The following is a 22,069-nucleotide window of genomic DNA, read 5'->3' on the forward strand; positions in this document are numbered from 1 at the left end:
CGAGCGTGAACCGTGCCTGACCACCACGGGGTGTGGCTGCTCAGTGTTTCAAAACAAATGCAGTCATTTAATGTACGTATGTGAAACATGTCTTCATTGTTAACCACCAGAGCTGAATATAACCATGTATATTAATGGCTCTGGTAACCATGGCATGACACTGAGCACTCCTCTGTATTTAAACGTTATGGGAGGCCATTGTACTACATTAACCTTTTGAAGAATGTATTGTTGGATATGTTGTGTTCCTCCCACAATGATTGGTGCTCTTTTGCCTTGGCCCATGTAATTAGCCAGGTCGTTATGACAGTGCGTGCGTGGGCATCCAGGAGAGTTATTGTTGGAATGCGTGAGACATGAATGGACGCTCAGCTCTTCATCACTGTTCGTCAGGGATAACGTCATGGCTGTGTTTTTTTGGATGGGGCAGAGCAAGTATGTGGCCATTGAAGGATGAATCCTGTGAGTATGATTATTGGATGGGACCAGGACCCATAGTGGTAATCTTTGTAGGGCAGAGAGCTGAGCGAGGGTTTAGGATTGGTCGCTTAGCTGCATGTGGAGGGTTGTTGGATGAGGAGTGTGTGTGGCTGAGGGAAAATGAGACGGGTAGGAGGAATGCTGTGGTATTGTGCGTTCGTCATTGACGAGCGCGCACACACGCTGGAGCTATAAAACAATGGCAGACAGATTTTCCTCTGTGTAGAGCCTCTATCTACGAGACACAAGACTGACTCCATATGTGTCTGGCAAATGGGCCCTCCATCTCCCACCCGGCATTTTATAAGCATCAATCAATCACGTTAAAAAGCCTCTAAAAGAGATGTAAGCCTGCTTATGCAGCACAGGCAATTCAACACTATTGTGAGCACTTTGTTTGCTGTTACTTTACAACCTTGAGTTCATGTTTTATACTGTATGTGTTTCATGAATGCAGAGCAGCTCTAGATGCTCCCTCTCCTCAGTTGGAGCAAAGAGGTCCTTGGGTAAGTGTGTGAGAACGCCAGGTGATTTTATTCGAGAGGTATGGGATTTATTCAGTGATTTTCTGTACTCCTGAACGTTGTTTCCAATCTCCATCTCATTACCACTCAGCCCATGCTCTATCAATACGTCACTACCTCTCAGCTGAAATAAATCCTCCAGGAGAGAGTTAATCTGTCCTGGCCGCTCACTTTCCCCTCACCACGCTCGTAATAAATCTAATTTATTGCACATTGAAAGCATTTGATTGGGTTGACGTGAGGAACAATGAGGCAAATGTAATGTGTGCCTAATGTGCAGTTGATGTCGGAAGTTTACCTAGTGGTTTGAGACTGTTGGACTAGTAAGCGAAAGGTTGCAAGATCGAATCCCCGAGCTGACGAGGTAAAAATCTGTCGTTCTGCCCCTGAACAAGGCAGTTAACTCACTGTTCCTAGGCCGTCATTGAAAATAAGAATTTGTTCTTAACTGACTTGCCTAGTTAAATAAAGGTACAAAAAATTAAAATACAAATTTAAACTCAGTTTTTCACAATTCCTGACATTTAATCCTAGTAAAAATGCCCTGTCTTAGGTCAGTTAGGATCACCACTTTATCCTGTTTGGGATAGGGGCAGCATTTTCACGTTTGGATGAAAAGCGTGCCCAGAGTAAACTGCCTGCTACTCAAGCCCAGTTGCTAATATATGCATATTATTAGTGGATTTGGATAGAAGTTTCACTCTGAAGTTTCTAAATCTTTTTGAATGATGTCTGTGAGCATAACAGAACTCATATGGCAGGTGAAAACCTGAGAAACATCCAAACAGGAAGTGGGAAATCTGAAGTTTGTAGTTTTTAAACTTTTGGTCTATAGAATACACAGTGTCTATGGGGTCATATTGCACTTCCTACGGATTCCACTAGATGTCAACAGTCTTTAGAACCTTGTTTGATGCTTCTACTGTGAAGGAGGGGGGGAATGAGGGCTCTTTGAGTCAGTGGTCTGGCAGAGTGCCACGAGCTGGTGACGCTCGTTCACGTGAGAGTTAGCTTGAGTTCCATTGCATTTCTGAAGACAAAGGAAGTCTCCAGTTGGAACATTATTGAAGATTTATGTTAAAAACATCCTAAAGATTGATTCTATACTTCGTTTGACATGTTTCTACGAACTGTAACGGAACTTTTGGACTTTTCGTCTGCTTGCGCATCGTGCGTTTTGGATTTGTTTACACAACATGGCGTGTATCTGTTTGGCTTGATTCGTTGTCTGAGCACCGTACTCAGATTATTGCATGGTTTGCTTTTTCCGTCAAGTTTTTTTTAGATCTGACACAGCGGTTGCATTAAGGAGAAGTATATATTTTAATTCTATGAATAACAGTTATATTTTATCAATGTTTATTATGAGTATTTGTAAATTGATGTGGCTCTCTGCAAAATCACCGGATGTTTTGTAAGCAAAACATTACTGAATGTAACGAGCCAATGTAAACTGAGATTTTTGCATATAAATATGCACTTTATCGAACAAAACATACATGTATTGTGTAACATGATATCCTATGAGTGTCATCTGATGAAGATCATCAAAGGTTAGTGATTCATTTTATCTATTTCTGCTTTTTGTCTCCTCTCTTTGGCTTGAAAAATGGCTGTGTGTGTTTTTGGGACTTGGCTTTCGCTGTAAAGCCTTTTTGAAATCAGCCATGATTGGTAGATAAACTTCTTGTTAATCTTTCATTTGGTGTATTGTTAATTCATGAAAGTTACATATTTCAAAAAAATATTTTTGAATTTTGCGCGCTGCCTTTTCAGCGGAATGTTGTCGGAACCACTAGCCGTAAGAAGTTATTTTAAGAATGTGAAATGTCAGAATAATAGTAGAGAGAATGATTTATTTAATTCATCACATTCCCAGTGGGTCAGAAGTTTACATACACTCAATTAGTATTTGGTAGCATTGCCTTTAAATTGTTTAACTTGGGTCAAATGTTTTTGGTAGCCTTCCACAAGCTTCCCACTTGAAGTTGGGTGAATTTTGGCCCATTCCTCCTGACAGAGCTGTAACTGATTCAGGTTTGTAGGCCTCTTTGCTCGCACACGCTTTTTAAGTTCTGCCCACACATTTTCAAAGGGATTGAGGTCAGGGCTTTGTGATGGCCACTCCAACTTGACTTTGTTTTCCTTAAGCAATTTTTCCACAACTTTGCTTGCAATCCTGGTCATTGTCCATTTGGAAGACCCATTTGAGAACAAGCTTTAACTTCCTGACTGATGTCTTAAGATGTTTCTTCAATATATCCACATAATTTTCCTACCTCGTGATGCCATCTATTTTGTGAAGTGCACCAGTCCCTCTTGCAGCGTAGCACCCCCACAACGTGATGCTGACACCCCCATGCTTCACGGTTTGGATGGTGTTCTTTGGCTTGCAAGCCTCTCCCTTTTCCCTCTAAACATAATGATTGTCATTATGGCCAAACAGTTCTTTTTATGTCAGGCCAGAGGACATTTCTCCAAAAAGTACAATCTTTGTCCCCATGTGTAGTTGCACACCGTAGTCTGACTTTTTTTATGGTGGTTTTGGAGCAGTGGCTTCTTCCTTCCTGAGCGGCCTTTCAGGTTATCTTGATATAGGACTCGTTTTACTGTGGATATAGATACTTTTGTACCTGTTTCCATCAGCATCTTCAAGGTCCTTTGCTGTTGTTTTGGAATTGATTTGCACTTTTCGCACCAAAGTACGTTCATCCCTAGGACACGTCTCCTTCCTGAGTGGTTTGACGGCTGCGTGGTCCCATGGTGTTTATACCTGCATACTATTGTTTGTACAGATGAACGTGGTACCTTCAGGCATTTGGCAATTGTTCCCAAGGATGAACCAGACTTGTGGAGGTCTACAATTTTTAACTGAGGTCTTGGCTGATTTCTTTTGATTTTCCTATGATATCAAGCAAAGAGGCACTGAGTTTGAAGGTATGGCTTGAAATACATCCACAGGTACACCTCCAAATTGACTCAAATTATGTCAATTAGCCTATCAGATGCTTCTAAAGCCATGACATAATTTTCTGGAATTTTCCAAGCTGTTTAAAGGCACAGTCAAGTGTTAGTGTATGTAAACTTCTGACCCACTGGAATTTTGATACAGTGAATTATAAGAAGTAATCGGTCTGTAAACATTTGTTGGAAAAATGACCTGTGTCATGCACAAAGTAGATGTCCTAACCGACTTGTTAACAAACTATAGTTTTGGCAAGATATTTGTGGAGTGGTTGAAAAATGAGTTTTAATGATTCCCAACTTCCGACTTCAACTGTATGGTATGTATGGTTGTGTGTGTGTGGCCTTCAGAAAGTATTCTTAACCCTAGACTTATTCCATAATTTGTTACTGCCTGAATTTCATTATTTTTTTTCTCAACCATCTACACACAATACCCGATAATGACAAAGTGAAAACAGGTTTTTAGACATTTCTGCGTATTTTTTGAAAATTAAATACAGATATCTCAATTACATAAGTATTCTCACCCCTGAATCAATACATTGTAGAAGCACCTTTTGGCTGTGATTACAACTGTGAGTCTTTTTGGTTAAGTGGTTAAGACCTTTCCAAACTTGGATTTTGAAACATTTCCCCATTTTATTATTAAAACAATTCTTTAAGCTATATCAAATTGGTTGTTGATCATTGCGAGAGAACCATATTCATGCCTTGCCATAGATTTTCAAGTATATTTAAGTCAAAACTGTAACTCTGCCACTCAGGAACATTCACTGGTAAGCAACTCCAGTGTAGATTTGTCCTTGTGTTTTAGGTTATTGTCCTGCTGAAAGGTGAATTCATCTCCCAGTGTCTGGTGGAAAGCAGACTGAACCAGGTTTCCCTCTAGGATTTTGCCTGTGCTGAGCTCCATTCTATTTATTTTTTATCTTGAGAAACTCCCCAGTCCTTAATTAATTATTACAAGCATACCCATAACATGATGCAGCCACCACTATGCTTGAAAATATGGAGAGTGGTACTCAGTATTGGATTTGCCCCAAACATATTACATCACTTTGTATTCAGGACAAAAAGTGGATTGCTTTGCCCCCCAAAATTTCAGTATTACTTTAGTGCCTTGTTGCAAAGAGGATGCATGTTTGGAATATTTTAATTATTTACAGGGTTCCATCTTTTCACTCTGTCAGTGAGGTTCGTATTGTGGAGTAACTATGTTGTTGATCCATCCTCAGTTTTCTGCTACCACAGCCATTAAACTGTAACTGTTTTAAAGTCACCATTGGCCTCATGATGAAATCCCTGAATGTTTCCTTCCTCTCCGGCAGCTGAGTTAGGAAGGACGCCTGAATCTTTGTTGTGACTGGGTGTATTGATACACCATCCAATGTGTAATTATTAACTTCCCTATGCTCAAATAAATTACCCTATGCATTTTTAAATCTATCTAATAGGTGCTCTTTGCGAGGAATTGGAAAACATCCCAGGTCTTTGTGGTTGAACCTGTGTTTGAAATTCACTGCTCGAATGAGGGATCTTACAATTATCTGTATGTGTGGTGTAAAAATCATGTTCAAAACTATTATTGCACACTGAGTCCATACAACTTATGTGACCTGTTAAGCAAATGTTTATTCTGAACGTATTTAGGCTTGCCATAGCAAAGGGGGTTGAATTTATTGACTCGAGACATTTCAGCTGTTCATTTTTTAAATAATTTGTAAAGATGTTGAAAAACATAATTCTACCTTGACATTATGGGGTATGTAAGTGTGTAGGCCAGTGACAAACAATCTCAATGTAATCCATTTAAAATTCAGGCTGGAAAAAGTTGAGGGGTGTGTTTATACTTTCTGAAGTCACTATGTGTTTACCCATGTACTGTGTGTGTTTTGACATAGTGTAAGCTCCTCTGCTTTCCACTCTACCTCACATACCCAGAGGCTAATTATCTGTTTCCTCTTCCCCAAAGAGACAGATGGTAAAACACATTCTCTTCATCCAAGAGTATATCACGGTCCATCACAGCACAATGACCATGCTATTGACCCAGTGGACAGTGTCTGGCTGTCTGTCTCAATCTCAGTGGTGGTGATATGTCATTTTTCTCCAAACGTCAGTCTCCCAGTGATGATGTCATGTCTCTCCTTAATTCTGTCGCACCGTGATGTCATGGCCTATTCTCTACCAAAGTTAGTCTCACAGTGATGTCATGTGTATGTGTTCTCAGGAGCTCCTCTGAAGCCTAGGAAGGAGCTAGTGTTTGTGGAACAGCTGTCAGGAGGCCTGGAGATCCGCTGGTCCTCTAAGTTCAACATCTCTGTGGAGCCTGTCCTGTACGTGGTGCAGCGCTGCTGGAACTATGGCATCCACCCCAGTGAGGACGACGCCACAGAGTGGGAAACCATGGCACAGGTAGGTCAGCACACTACACCACAACATACCAAACCAGGCTTCTCTGAATACCTTACTGCATGTGGATCGCTCTTTCATTTTCATACAGCACATTGTCATCCAACCATTTCATTTAGTTGCATGCTCAGTACTTTTGTTGAAAGATTTAACATAAAATCTGTGATGCATTCTTTGGGGGAAAAACAAACCCTAAAACTAATATTTTCACCACACGAGATAGATGTGAGAAAGTCAGGGTGCTACTCCACAGCTGTCATTCAGACTGTCTGACACTGTTGCACATTCCTTACTGTCAGTGTCTTTGAAAGTTTTGCAAGGAAAAACAGACAGATGTCGGATGTTGCAGCAACACTCACAAAAGTTGTGACCCTGTGTGACCTCTGACCCCTGTGTGCCTGCTCTCTCCCATCTGTCCCTCAGACTACAGAGGAGCGCGTCCAACTGGCCGACATCAGAGCCAGCAGATGGTACCAGTTCAGAGTGGCGGCCGTCAACGTGCACGGGACCCGCGGGTTTACTGCCCCCAGCAAGCACTTCCGCTCCTCCAGAGGTAGGCTACGTCTGAGTGTGTGTGTGTGTGTGGGGCCCCTGAAATGAGTGTCAGTTCCTGTGTGACACCCTATCCTCTCTCTTTGCTACAGTCAAGGCCTAGGAACAGGTGGGACAATCCTTTACAACATGATTTGCCTCAGTAACGGCCCATTGACCCATTTTGTTACACATGTGCATGTACAAATTGTGTTTTCTGCGTATTGCGTTGGTGTGTCTGTGACCTTTTGGCTAGAATTAAATCAAGCATGCACTGAGGAAAACTGAGTCTGCAGAAACATACATACATACATACATACATACATACATACATACATACATACATACATACATACATACATACATACATACCATTACAGATTATTCACACCCGCAATGCTAATTTATTGCAAGCAAATAGCTAAATGATTTTGGCAGGATGTCTTAAAAACCCATCACAAGCATACGTAAGCCTTGATTTTTTTTTTCTCCCTACCTAGCAAACCTGAACCTCAAATCTGATTTAGCATTCCCTAAGCATTCCTTGCCCTTCCGATCCTAAAGTTGTCAATTCACACTGATGCCAAACAGAACATAGTCATCAGAAACCCCTGAGTGCAGAACATGTTATTTTCTGCATAGTGTTGTAACCAGACCGTTGTACGTGTAGCTCTTCAAAGGTGGGCTTTTCCCTCTTTACAGCCATATAACATGTAATATGTCTGAATTAGTCAGGATATTGCAGCTTTCAACTGCATGTAAGTTGTTGTCTGGCTTCCATGGAGAATGAGGTAAGGTAGGCTGCTCAGTGCTTCAGATCTGTGCTACAAATTAGCACTGAGTTTGATGGCTGGCTGTAGGGCTGTGCTGATACCTGTCCTGCTCTGTGTGTTCCCACGTTGAATGACACTAAATAGCTCTTTAATGTGACCGTAGATGACATTTGTTAAAGCACCCGGCCAATTGTTGTGGAATTCCTGTAGATCACAGGTTTATGAGTAATATTGTGTCTAGATTTGATCTGATGTCGAGCCGATAGGCTCTGTTGGTGTACAGGGAGAGCTGTGCGTAGCGTACTGCAGTGCACTGAGATCAAGTTTAGGATTTTACCCTATGTCTGAGTTCTCGGCCCTATGTCTGAGTTCTCGGCCCTATGTCTGAGTTCTCGGCCCTATGTCTGAGTTCTCGGCCCTATGTCTGAGTTCTCGACCCTATGTCTGAGTTCTCGCGTTTGCTTTACTAACATGCCTTTGGGTAGAGCTTTTGTCAAGTGGTAACCACCTTTGTCTTGATCTTCAATATTTATAGCTATAATAAGATACTAGTGGAATACTCACCAGGGAACCAAAATACAAACCACCTTACATTTTAGTAATTTAGCAGACGCTCTTATTCAGAGCGACTTACAGGAGCAATTTGGGTTAAGTGCCTTGCTCATGGGCCCATCAACATATTTTGCAACTAGTTTGCTCAGGGATTCGAACCAGCAACATTTAGGCCCCACGCTCTTAACCGCTAGGCTACCGGTTTGGTGGTAGTGGTACATTACATGCTGCCTGAAGGACCTTCCTGGTCATTTCTATTAATATGGTTAAACAGCACAAATACTACCTACGCAGATCGATCAAGATGGCGTAACACAAGTATAGGGAAAAAGTGGAGGAGCAATTCAACGAGTCAGACACCAGGCACGGGACAGCTAAACACCTTTTTCTCATGCTTCGAGCACAACAACGACTCTGAGCTGGGGAGAGCCCCGATATAAATGCAACGTGTAAAGTGTTGGTCCCATGTTTCATGAGCTGAAATAAAAGATCCCAGACATTTTCCATACACACAAATTTAGTGCACAAATTTGTTTACATCCTTGTTAGTGAGTATTTCTCCTTTGCCAAGATAATCCATCCACCTGACAGGTGTGGTATATCAAGAAGCTGACTAAACAGCATGATTACACAGGTGCACTCTAAAATGTACAGTTTTGTCACAACACAATGCCACAGATGTTGGCATGCTGACTGCTGGAAGGTCCACCAAAGCTGTTGCAAGAGAATTCAATGTACGTTTTTCTACCATAAGTCATTTTAGAGAATTTGACAGTTCGTCCAACCGGCTTCACAAATGCAGACCGCGTGGAGCCATGCCACCCCAGGACCTCCATATCCGGCTTCTTCACCTGCGGGATCATCTGAGACCAGCCACCCAGACAGCTGATGAAACTGAGTATTTATGTCTGTAATAAATCACTTTTGTGGGGGGAAAACTTATTCTGATTGGCTGGGACTGGCTCCCCAATGGGTGGGCCTATGCCCAGTCATGTGAAATCCATAGATTAAGGCCTAATGAATATATTTAAATTTACGGATTTGGCACATCCTCATCGACAGGGCCTCCATGGAAACGGTAAAAAATTGAGTTCCTCGGCATACTCATCTCCGAGCAGCTGAAATGGTCAAACCACACTGTCACCGTTGTGAAGAAGGCATGAAATGTTGTCTGTTCAAGAGGGGCCTCCGTGTTCTACAGGAGCACCACTGAGAGCATACAGTCGGCCTGCATCACAGCCTGGTACGTTAACTCCACTTCCGCGGACCGCAAGGCGCTACAGCCGAACGCACCAATCGGTTCACACTGACTGCCATCCAGGACACCTACAACACCAGATGTCGCAGGAATGCCAAGAAGATCAGAGACCTGGCCTACCCGAGCCACGGCCTGTTCTCCCTGCTTCCGTCACTAAGACATGGGCAGTACAGGAGCATCATGGCAAAAACTGGAAGCTTGGCCAAGAGCTTCTAACCCCAGAACATCAGGCTGCTGAATACCCACCACTAGTCAGCTGCCTGCTCTGCCTTTTTCCAACTCCAGCCCTCCCCCCGCCCCCATTACCATTGTTAGTGTTCATATGTATATATTTAGTTATTTTCTAATTATTACATTTTTTTTTTTATTTCACTGACCTGCATTGTTGGTGCTCAGAGCTTAAGATTTTCACTGTACCCTTTAATTACACCTGCGACCTTGTACACGTGACTATTAAACTTCCAATCTATTCTAACGTGTGTTCTGACAGGCTGTTGACATCAAACACCAGGTGGAAACAGGATTTTGCTGCAGTCCTGAAAACTGACCTCCAATCAGTCGCATCAGCCTCACAAAGTTGATGGATTGTCGAGAGCTGTCATGGACTTGATGAGCGATTTGAATCTGTCATTCCGTTATTTACATAGCTCAGTCTGATAATCAGATCAAACTTTATTTGTCACGTGCTGAATACAACAAGTGTAGACCTTACCATGTAATGCTTACTTACATGCCCTTAACCAACAGTGCAGTTCAAGAAGAGTTTAGTTCATTTGGTAAATATTTTCTTAAGTAAAAAAATAATAAAGTAACACAACATAACAATAATGAGGCTATATACAGGGGGTACCGAGTCAGTGTGCGGGGCACAGGTTTGTTAATTTGTACATGTAGGTAGGGGTAAAGTGAAAAAAGCAAGTAGCAGCAGTGTACAAAACAAATGGTGGGGTGTTAATGTAAATAGACAGTGGCCATTTGATGAATTGTTCAGCAGTCTAATGGTTTGGGGGTAGAAGCTGTTAAGGAGCCTTTTGGTCCTAGACTTGACACTCCAGTACCGCTTGTCGTGTGGTAGCAGAGAAAACAGTCTGACTTGGGTGACTGTAGTCTCTGACAATTTTATGGGCTTTCCTCTGACACTGCCTATTATATAGGTCCTGGATGGCAGGAAGCTTGGCCCCGGTGATGTACTGGGCCTTTCGCACTACCCTCTGTAGCACCTTACGGTCAGATGCCGAGCAGTTGCCATACCAGGCGGTGATGCAACCGGTTAGGATGCTCTCAAAGGTGCAGCTGTAGAACTATTTGAGGATCTGGGGACCTATGCCAAATCTTTTCAGTCTCCTGAGGGGGGAAAGGTTTGTCGTGCCCTCTTCACAACTGTCTTGGTGTGTTTGGACCATGATAGTTCGTTGGTGATGTGGACACCAAGGAACTTGAAATTATCGACCCGCTCCACTACAGCCCCGTCGATGTTAATGGAGGCCTGTTCAGCCCGCCTTTTCCTTTAGTCCATGATCAGCTCCTTTGTCTTGCTCACATTGAGGGAAAGGTTGTTGTCATGGCAACACACTGCCAGGTCTCTGACCTCCCTATAGGCTGTCTCATCGTTGTCAGTGATCAGGCCTACCACTGTTCTTTCGTCAGCAAACTTAATGATAGTGTTGGTGTCATGTTTGGCCACGCAGTCGTGGGTGATCAGGGAGTACAGGAGGGGACTAAGTACACACCCCTGAAGGGCCCCAGTGTTGAGGATCAGAGTGGCAGATGTGGTGTTGCCTACCCTTACAACCTGGGGGCAGCCCGTCAGGAAGTCCAGGATCCAGTTGCAGAGGGAGGTGTTTAGTCCCAGGGTCCTTAGCTTAGTGATGAGCTTCATGGGCACTATGGTGTTGAACACTGAGCTGTAGTCAATGAATAGCATTCTCATATAGGTGTTCCTTTTGTCAAGGTGGGAAAGGGCAGTGTGGAGTGATTGCAATTTTTCACCATCATACTTTGTTTTGGCATTTTGCAGAAAACTCTCGCTGCATATTTTATAAAGCATGGATAACAGCTGGTTCGCTCTGAAACAGTCTCTTGTGAGTGGGTTGGGCACAAGTTCAGCCCAGAGTGTTGTGGACTTAGTTCTGGACCCACTTTCAAGTGGGAGAGGGAAGGAAGGGGAGAGGAGCTGACTGTAGCAGGGCTGTAGTCTCCGTAATCTTCTTAAGAGCTAATTCCCTCTGGTCTGGCATCTGGCCCTGCCCCGTTCTCTGACTGCCTGGCCCTGCCTGGGTCTACCGGCCTGACATCCATACTTTACTGTACACTGTAGTTGCCAGAAATCCTAAGACAGACCCCATCTGGCCAGCCTCAAAACCAGCCAGCTTACTTACTTGCACGCATGCCCCCCAGTAGGGAGAGTTGAGGAGTAGATGGAATGTGAGGGTAGAGCCAAAGTGCGCAGCATGTGTTTGGTGACCCTTGACCTGAGCTCTCCGTCTTGCATAACGCTGTCATAAACGTGAAATGACACCTGTCATAACATTTCATGACTGATTGTCAGTGGTGGACTAATTACGTTACACCATCATACTGGCTAGGCCCTGCTTAACTTTCATAACTGGTGCAAATGTACCCTGGTTAGACACATTAAACCAAATGTCTGACATGCTTTTTTATCAAGATAAACACATTTCTGTGGTTAATTGATCGTCCCTTCTAATTAATAACAAACTTTTTTGGGTGAGGGGGGCGGTTTGTGAATCACAAGCCAATCATTAGCACCACGAAGACCTTGCAGCTGTCACTTTTCTGACACCTCTTACAGATTGAACAAGCAAAAACAGTTCTGACAGCTGGAGAGAGGAGAGCTGCTGTGAATGACATTACTTTACAGTACTGTGTTCCTGGTCTCTCTCCAGATCCTGCTGCCCCTCCCAGCCCAGCCAGCTTGTGTGTCACCAACATGACGCTGAGTGCTGAGGGGACGGTGACAGCCCGGCTCAATTGGACCCTGCCCGAGGAGCCTGACATCCCAGTCCATCACTACAAAGTCTTCTGGAGCTGGACCGTCCCTGGCAAGTCCCTGGTGCCATCCAAGAAGAAGAGGAGGAAGACCACCAACGGGGTAAGCATCGGCTCCTCTCTCCCCCTGTCTGGGTGATGTGTCAGCGGGTTGGGAGGCTAGAGACCGCGGGCCTGTGCTGGCCTGGTTGGACCAGACTCATCTAAACCCCACTCCCCTATTCTCTGCAATGTAAATAAGAACCAAAGGCCCCACAATGGAAAAACACGAGGCAGATTGCATTTGATTACATAAACTCTTAACGCTATTGTTCAAGCAGCACGGCGCACTGCTGGCCTCATTTGTTTTATTTTCCTTTATTTCGCCTTAAACGCTTGGTTAAGCTTTGAAAGGAAACTTAGCTTATCATCGCTATGAAGAGAATTTTGATAGTGAATAAAGCGAAAACGCCAATGTCTGACCACTTTTGCTGACTTAGAATCCTGAATGAGTGTTGGTAACCAGTTGCAGATGTGGTGTGGAGGTGAGAGCTGGGAGACACCAGATACCTATTGACACATGTACTACTGGTTTCCACTCTGGGACTGCAGGGCTTTGAACGCTACCTGCTGATGGTGGTATGTCAATAACTGGAGCCTATCAGGCCCATGCTGCTGGAGGAATGCTTAGACCTAAACACAACGTGAAGAAGCCCCAGGGGATTGGGATAATGCGGCTCCCTCACACAGACCTTATCACTGTCTCATCTCTCTACATGTTGGTTTAAACCAGCACACATGTTCCCAATAAGGATGGTTCTTATTCCCACAGACCAGGCTTGGGTTAGGACGGTTCTAGTCTACTAGATTTAGGGACATGGTTATGGTCTACTCTGTTGGCTCTGTGGGTGACAATGTGTGGGTGTCTCTGGTTTCAGGCCCAGAGCTGGGTGGATCTGGAGGGGCTTCTGACCAACAGTAGCTACACGGTGGAGCTGCAGGCCATCACCTACTGGGGTCAGGTGCGTCTGAAGAGCTCCAAGGCGTCACTCCACTTCAGCACCACCTCCCAGAACAATGGCTCAGGTAAGGCATCATGGGGCATGCTGAAAGCAACTTTGAGGAAAAATGTACTTACTATGATTTGAGATGTGGTTGTCCCACCGAGCTACAGTATCTTAAGATGAATGGACTAACTAAGTCGCTCTGCGTAAGAGTGTTTGCTAAATGACTCAACTATAAATGTAAAATGGCATTGAATTATTGACAAGGCTGAGCTCATTGGACTTGGTGATAAATCAAGATGCTGTCCAATACAGATTTTATGAATGAATTTAAAAGTATTTATTAGCATAACTATTGGTATGATCACAGATGTTTAAGCATACTGTAACCTTCCCATATAAGAGCTTAAAGCTGCATTCTGAGCATTTCTGAGTGTACCTGGACTGGAAATTAGACCTTAACCTTTCTTCTCTTTGTCCAACCAAGTGAAATCAGTGTCCAAGAAAGAGAAGGAAGTGATCATGCCCGTTGGCTCCACCCTGGTCAAGCGCCCGGCAGGCCCTCTGGAGGTCGGCACACCCTTCTACCAGGACGGCCAGCTGCAGGTCCGCGTTTACTGGAAGAACCGGGGAGGTATGTACCATATGCCTGTTCTGAATGTGGGTCTTGGCTCCTACACTACTGTAATTGCCACATAATTTCTCCTTCATTAGTTATCCTGAATCTTTTTATTGACTAATTAATGTTGGAATATGAATGATTCTCAGTTAAGTTCAATCTGGAAAAATGCTGTTGAATATTGTTGAGCAACTAAATGAAACCTTGTGTCTGACTGGAGTAATATGAGCGCAGGGTAAGTGAGTGTGAATCTACCATGGACCAGGAGGAGCAGAGGTTTAGGATGTTCTGTTAGCTGAAGAAAAATAAACACCGGGAACAAGAGGTGATGGAGCTTATTGACAGCTGTAGCAAATATGAGCCGTCTCTCATACTAGTGTTGAAACCGTCCGTTTTGTTTTACAAGACCTGACGTCACCCTGCAGAAACACACAGGAGGACGTAAAAGATTTAAAGCATTACAGACCAATAATTGCATAAGTGTCCATAGAATCCTTAAACTTTGTACTCCTCCTTAGACTTTGTGCGCCAGCGCCCACGATTAAGACCAGAGTGGAAATATGAAAACCTTGAAAGGTGCGCTCCAAGGGTAGCCTGTCAAGTCCAATTCACTAGACAATGTTATGTTGCTAATATGTCATCGCCCAAGCCAAGCTCCACAAAGTGGAGGCAGAAATGCCTAGTCTGGGGAGAGGAGAAGCCTGGTGATGAGGCCTTCTGCTGAATCACAGAGCAACTGAGAAGAGCTGGAGAGTCTTCCTGGTCCAGAATGGTTAGCAGGGCTGAGTGATTGTGACTGGCTTGGGCACACGTTCAGCCCAGAGTGTTTTGGACTTGGTCCGGGGCCACTCCATGGCTTAGCCTGGGGGGGTGACTCCATTACACTGCAGCTGTCCTAGTCTGGCAGGGTGGTGGTGTGGTGGGCACAGACACGGCCTCTAACTGGATTGATGATGATGGATGGCTCTGGGTCTGCCTCTGACCACCGTGGTTATACAGGAGGAAGCAGACAGCTGGACTGGAGAGAGAGAGAGAGAGCGAGCGAGACCTGGTCCCTGAAAGCCTAGGATCAGGTTTCTCTTCATCAGACTCTGTGTATTCAGAACTTTAAACTGAGGGACAGGTTCTCAACGCTGCTGATTACTGCACTTGTTCATTTTGAGGCAGGTCAACATTGTGACACATCTGGTCTCAGATGGTGATGTAGTGAATCACGGGGAGACGGACATGGGGAGGGAGGAAGAGAGACAGACGGGAGAGAGGCACACGTGGGGAGACAGACACACGGGGAGAGGGAGCGGGATGCACGCAGGGAGAGACCCACAGAGAGAGACAGAAGCACACGGGGAGAGACACACAGAGAGAGACAGAAGCACGCGGGGAGAGACCCACAGAGAGAGACAGAAGCACGCAGGGAGAGACACACAGAGAGAGACAGACGCACGCGGGGAGAGACACACAGAGAGAGACAGACGCACGCAGGGAGAGACCCACAGAGAGAGACAGAAGCACGCGGGGAGAGACACAGAGAGAGACAGACGCACGCGGGGGGAGACACACAGAGAGAGAGAGACGCACGCGGGGGGAGACACACAGAGAGAGAGAGACAGATGCACGCGGGGAGAGGGAGCGGGACGCACGCGGGGAGAGACACACAGACGCACGCGGGAGAGACCCACAGAGAGAGACAGACGCACGCGGGGAGAGACACACAGAGAGAGACAGACGCACGCGGGGAGAGACACACAGAGAGAGACAGACGCACGCGGGGAGAGACACACAGAGAGAGACAGACGCACGCGGGGGGAGACACACAGAGAGAGAGAGACAGATGCACACGGGGAGAGACACACAGACGCACGCGGGGAGAGACACACAGACGCACGCGGGGAGAGACACACAGACGCACGCGGGGAGAGACACACAGACGCACGCGGGGAGAGACACACAGACGCACGCGGGGAGAGACACACAGAGAGAGACAGACGCACGCGGGGAGAGACACACAGAGAGAGACAGACGCACGCGGGGAGAGACACACAGACACACGTGGGGAGAGGGAGCGGGACGCACGTGGGGAGAGACACACAGACGCACGCGGGGAGAGACACACAGACGCACGCGGGGAGAGACACACAGAGAGAGAGAGAGAGAGACAGACTCACGCGGGGAGAGGGAGCGGGACGCACGCGGGGAGAGACACAGAGAGAGACAGACGCACGCGGGGAGGGACACACAGAGAGAGACAGACGCACGCGGGGAGAGACACACAGAGAGAGACAGACGCACGCGGGGAGAGGGAGTGGGACGCACGCGGGGAGAGACACACAGACGCACGCGGGGAGAGGAAGCGGGACGCCTGCGGGGAGAGACACACAGACGCACGCGGGGAGAGACACACAGAGAGAGACAGACGCACGCGGGGAGAGACACACAGACACACGTGGGGAAAGGGAGCGGGACGCACGTGGGGAGAGACACACAGACGCACGCGGGGAGAGACACACAGACGCACGCGGGGAGAGACACACAGAGAGAGACAGACGCACGCGGGGAGGGACACACAGAGAGAGACAGACGCACGCGGGGAGAGACACACAGAGAGAGACAGACGCACGCGGGGAGAGGGAGTGGGACGCACGCGGGGAGAGACACACAGACGCACGCGGGGAGAGGAAGCGGGACGCCTGCGGGGAGAGACACACAGACGCACGCGGGGAGAGACACACAGAGAGAGACAGACGCACGCGGGGAGAGACACACAGACACACGTGGGGAAAGGGAGCGGGACGCACGTGGGGAGAGACACACAGACGCACGCGGGGAGAGACACACAGACGCACGCGGGGAGAGACACACAGAGAGAGAGACAGACTCACGCGGGGAGAGGGAGCGGGACGCACGCGGGGAGAGACACACAGAGAGAGACAGACGCACGCGGGGAGGGACACACAGAGAGAGACAGACGCACGCGGGGAAGGACACACAGAGAGAGACAGACGCACGCGGGGAGAGACACACAGAGAGAGACAGACGCACGCGGGGAGAGGGAGTGGGACGCACGCGGGGAGAGACACACAGACGCACGCGGGGAGAGACACACAGACGCACGCGGGGAGAGACACACAGAGAGAGACAGACGCACGCGGGGAGAGACACACAGAGAGAGACAGACGCACGCAGGGAGAGACACACAGACACACGTGGATAGAGGGAGCGGGACGCACGTGGGGAGAGACACACAGACGCACGCGGGGAGAGACACACAGAGAGAGACAGACGCACGCGGGGAGAGACACACAGAGAGAGACAGACGCACGCGGGGAGAGACACACAGAGAGAGACAGACGCACGCGGGGAGAGGGAGCGGGACGCACGCGAGGAGAGACACACAGACGCACGCGGGGAGAGACACACGGAGAGAGATAGACGCACGCGGGGAGAGGGAGCGAGACGCACGCGGGGAGAGGGAGCGAGACGCACGCGGGGAGAGGGAGCGAGACGCACGCGGGGAGAGGGAGCGAGACGCACGCGGGGAGAGGGAGCGAGACGCACGCGGGGAGAGGGAGCGGGACGCACGCGGGGAGAGGGAGCGGGACGCACGCGGGGAGAGGGAGCGAGACGCACGCGGGGAGAGGGAGCGAGACGCACGCGGGGAGAGGGAGCGGGACGCACGCGGGGAGAGGGAGCGGGACGCACGCGGGGAGAGGGAGCGGGACGCACGCGGGGAGAGGGAGCGGGACGCACGCGGGGAGAGGGAGCGGGACGCACGCGGGGAGAGGGAGCGGGACGCACGCGGGGAGAGGGAGCGGGACGCACGCGGGGAGAGGGAGCGGGACGCACGCGGGGAGAGACACACAGAGAGAGACAGACGCACGCGGGGAGAGACACACAGAGAGAGACAGACGCACGCGGGGAGAGGGAGCGGGACGCACGCGAGGAGAGACACACAGACGCACGCGGGGAGAGACACACGGAGAGAGACAGACGCACGCAGGGAGAGGGAGCGGGACGCACGCGGGGAGAGACACACAGACGCACGCGGGAGAGACACACAGAGAGAGAGAGACAGACGCACGCGGGGGGAGACACACAGAGAGAGACAGACGCACACGGGGGGAGACACACAGAGAGAGACAGACGCACGCGGGGGAGACACACAGAGAGAGAGAGAGAGAGACAGACGCACGCGGGGAGAGACACACAGACGCACGCGGGGAGAGACACACAGACGCACGCGGGGAGAGACACACAGACGCACGCGGGGAGAGGAAGCGGGACGCCTGCGGGGAGAGACACACAGAGAGAGACAGACGCACGCGGGGAGAGACACACAGAGAGAGACAGACGCACGCGGGGAGAGACACACACACGCACACACGCGGGGAGAGACACACAGAGAGACACAGACGCACGCGGGGAGAGACACAGACGCACGCGGGGAGAGACACACAGACGCACGCGGGGAGAGACACACAGACGCACGCGGGGAGAGACACACAGACGCACGCGGGGAGAGACACACAGAGAGGGAGAGACAGACGCACGCGGGGAGAGACACACACAGACGCATGCGGGGAGAGAGACACAGAGAGAGACAGACGCACGCGGGAAGAGAGAGAGGGAGGGGGGAGAGAGAGCGATAGACGCGCGCGGGGAGAGAGAGCGATAGACGCGCGCGGGGAGAGAGAGGCAGAGAGACGCGCGCGGGGAGAGAGAGGCAGAGAGACGCACGCGGGGAGAGAGAGGCAGAGAGACGCACGCGGGGAGAGAGAGACGCACGCGGGGGGAGAGAGACGCACGCGGGGGGAGAGAGACGCACGCGGGGGGAGAGACGCACGCGGGGGGAGAGAGACGCACGCGGGGGGAGAGAGACGCACGCGGGGGGGAGAGACGCACGCGGGGGGAGAGAGACGCACGCGGGGGGAGAGAGACGCACGTGGGGGGAGAGAGGGAGAGAGACGCACGCGGGGGGAGAGAGACGCACGCGGGGGGAGAGAGACGCACGCGGGGGGAGAGAGGGAGAGAGACGCACGCGGGGGGAGAGAGACGCACGCGGGGGGAGAGAGACGCACGCGGAGGGAGAGAGACGCACGCGGAGGGAGAGAGGGAGAGAGACGCACGCGGGGGGAGAGAGGGAGAGAGACGCACGCGGGGGGAGAGAGGGAGAGAGACGCACGCGGGGGGAGAGAGGGAGAGAGACGCACGCGGGGGGAGAGAGGGAGAGAGACGCACGCGGGGGGAGAGAGGGAGAGAGACGCATGCAGGGAGAGAGACGCATGCACACGCAGAGCGGGGGAGAGAGGGACACGCACACGCAGAGAGGGACACGCACACGCAGAGAGGGGGGAGAGGGACACGCACACGCAGAGAGGGCGAGAGAGGGACACGCACACCCAGAGAGAGGGACACGCACACCCAGAGAGAGAGAGAGAGAGGGAGGGAGAGAGGGACACGCACACACACACACAGAGAGGGACACATAGAGAGAGAAACACGCGGGGAGACAGACACACAGAGAGAGGGACGCGGGGAGACAAACTCTCTCCCAGAGAGGGAGAGAGGGACACAGGGAGGGAGGGAGGGAGGGGGGGAGGTGGAGAGAGAGAGAGAGAGAGAGAGATGCAGAGAGAGATAGAGAGAGACGCATATAGAGAGAGAGACATAGAGAGAGAGACGGGCAGAGAGAGAGAGAGAGTGACGGGCAGAGAGAGAGAGAGTGACGGGCAGAGAGAGAGAGAGTGACGGGCAGAGAGAGAGAGAGTGACGGGCAGAGAGAGAGAGAGAGACGGGCATAGAGAGAGAGACATAGAGAGAGAGACGGGCAGAGAGAGAGTGACGGGCAGAGAGAGAGAGAGAGACATAGAGAGAGAGAGAGAGACAGACATAGAGAGAGAGACAGACATAGAGAGAGAGACAGACACGCGGGGAGAGAGACGCGCGCTGCAAGACGGACACAGACAGAGAGAGAGAGACACAGAGAGAGAGAGACGCACACGGGGAGACAGACACGCGGGGGGAGAAGCACGGCTGAAGAGACACTGAGAGTCGCTCGCGGGGAGAAACACACACAGAGAGAGACTCACGCGGGGAGACAGACACAGAGAGATACACAGACACACAGAGAGAGAGAGACAGATGCACACAGAGAGAGCGAGGCACGCACAGGCAGAGGGTTTTGTTCAACAACCGTAGCAACGGCGGTCAATAGACTTCTGAGGCTCGCTCACAGCCCTGATGGAGCGGCAGGTATCCTAGTGGTTAGAGCGTTGGACTAGTAACCGGAAGGTTGCAAGATCGAATCCCCGAGCTGACAAGGTAAAAATCTGTCATTCTGCCCCTGAACAAGGCAGTTAACCCACTGTGCCTAGGCCGTCATTAAAAATAAGAATTTGTTCTTAACTGACTTGCCTAGTTAAATAAACGTGAAATAAAAATTGAACACTGCCACGCAGCTCTATACCTGTTTTCCATGTTCCTTTCCTTGTTTTCTATACCTCTCCCCCTCTGTCAGCTCCGGCTACCCATATCTTGTTTATTTTCTTCCCATTTCCTGCTTCCCTGTAATTCCTCTCTTCTGCTTCCAAACTGCTGGGAGCCTGTGTGTGCCAAATCCGTGTCGAAACCTTCAAAGTCCTCTTTCTATCTCCCGACCGCAGTCGAGGCCCCAGCCAACGGCTAACACAGCATAACTCAATTATTAATGGGAAAAGTATCATTTCACATCGGAACGCACACAGCCGGATGAATAATAATTCCAGTAAAATGACAGGGCAATGGGAGCATAAACAGAACTGATTAGCCAATGAGGCACTACTATGTAGTAATGAAGTGAACTAGGGCCGGGACTAGGGCCGCTTCACCATTGCTGAGGGTAGGCCTACAATGCCATGTTTCACTGATGAGATGGTTAAATAAAAGTGTCTACTTTTAGCAATAAAGAAGCTGTTGTATTTCATTCCATTGTCCTCCAAGTGTTGCTGAATCTCCTGTAAGTCAGTTTGCTCCTCTATTCAGGCACCCTAGTTGGAAAGCGAGGTAGCGGCAGTGGTCCCTTCCCTTTGAGATGGTTAAACAACACATTTCCCAAAAATATTTCAATGTACGCACGTTTAGTCAAATTCAACCCCGCTTTTTATTTCTTATTTTATTATGTTGACGTTAATGTTGAGATGAGCCTTTAGAAGCGTATTTTAATGCATTATGCTAGATACTGTATCAGAGGATCTGTTAATGTTTGATAAGATCAGGTTGATGGTGTTACAGTAATAGAGTACTGAAACAGTCTGATTGGGTGTTATTGTAAGATAATTTTATCCATCAAGCATGTATCATGTCTGATGATGGCTGTGTCATCGGATTCTTTGTTGTAGTTTTGGCACCAAGTCAGTGACCTTCTCTCTCTTTCTCCTCCCAGACCCTCTGGTGAGTCGTTACCATGTCCAGTGGATGCCTGAGTACTGCAGCCATAACGAGACCAGAGGACCAGAGAAATCAGTCACCCAGGTCAGTCCCATCCCCCAAATCATCGTTCTATCAAAGTAAAGCTCATCAGTCCAAGTGTCGGTGGCTGTGTCGACCCATGACTTGATGTGCAGCTCAGTGGTATGCAAATTGCCCGCCAACCTCTCTTGTCTGGCATTCTGAAAAGGCATTTTGTCTAAAGAAAAGGACCCACTCAGCGCCTCAGTTCCGTTGTGTAGCTTTGCAGCAAATCAGCAACTGTGGTTTTGGTTATGACTCAGTTGGTGTGGTCAAACGTGGTGCGCTGCCCAATAAAACACATTTACTAAAACAATATTTCCGGTAATGGGGGACCATGCACCCCCGGAATGAGAACATTGGATGCTGGGTGTGTGTGCGTGAGTGTGGTGGGGGTGGGGTTGTGTGGTGCTGGTTGAACTCAGGGCTGTTCTAGGATGGCATAGGCCTGGCAATCAACACATTCTTCAGAGAGCCCT

General features: G+C 48.9%; 1 protein-coding gene across 1 annotated transcript in view; it reads left to right on the forward strand.

Moving 5' to 3' along the window:
* LOC110520433 (anosmin-1) overlaps positions 1-22,069 on the forward strand; it is a 67,354-nt gene that overhangs the window by 40,521 nt on the left and 4,764 nt on the right. The window contains exons 5-10 of the mRNA XM_021597749.2: positions 6,202-6,386; positions 6,807-6,936; positions 12,404-12,609; positions 13,424-13,571; positions 13,977-14,123; positions 21,526-21,614. Of these exons, the coding sequence (XP_021453424.2) occupies positions 6,202-6,386; positions 6,807-6,936; positions 12,404-12,609; positions 13,424-13,571; positions 13,977-14,123; positions 21,526-21,614 (905 nt within the window). The remainder of the gene's footprint in view (positions 1-6,201; positions 6,387-6,806; positions 6,937-12,403; positions 12,610-13,423; positions 13,572-13,976; positions 14,124-21,525; positions 21,615-22,069) is intronic.

The sequence above is a fragment of the Oncorhynchus mykiss genome, chromosome 3, assembly GCF_013265735.2.
Source record: "Oncorhynchus mykiss isolate Arlee chromosome 3, USDA_OmykA_1.1, whole genome shotgun sequence".
Lineage (NCBI taxonomy): Eukaryota > Metazoa > Chordata > Actinopteri > Salmoniformes > Salmonidae > Oncorhynchus > Oncorhynchus mykiss.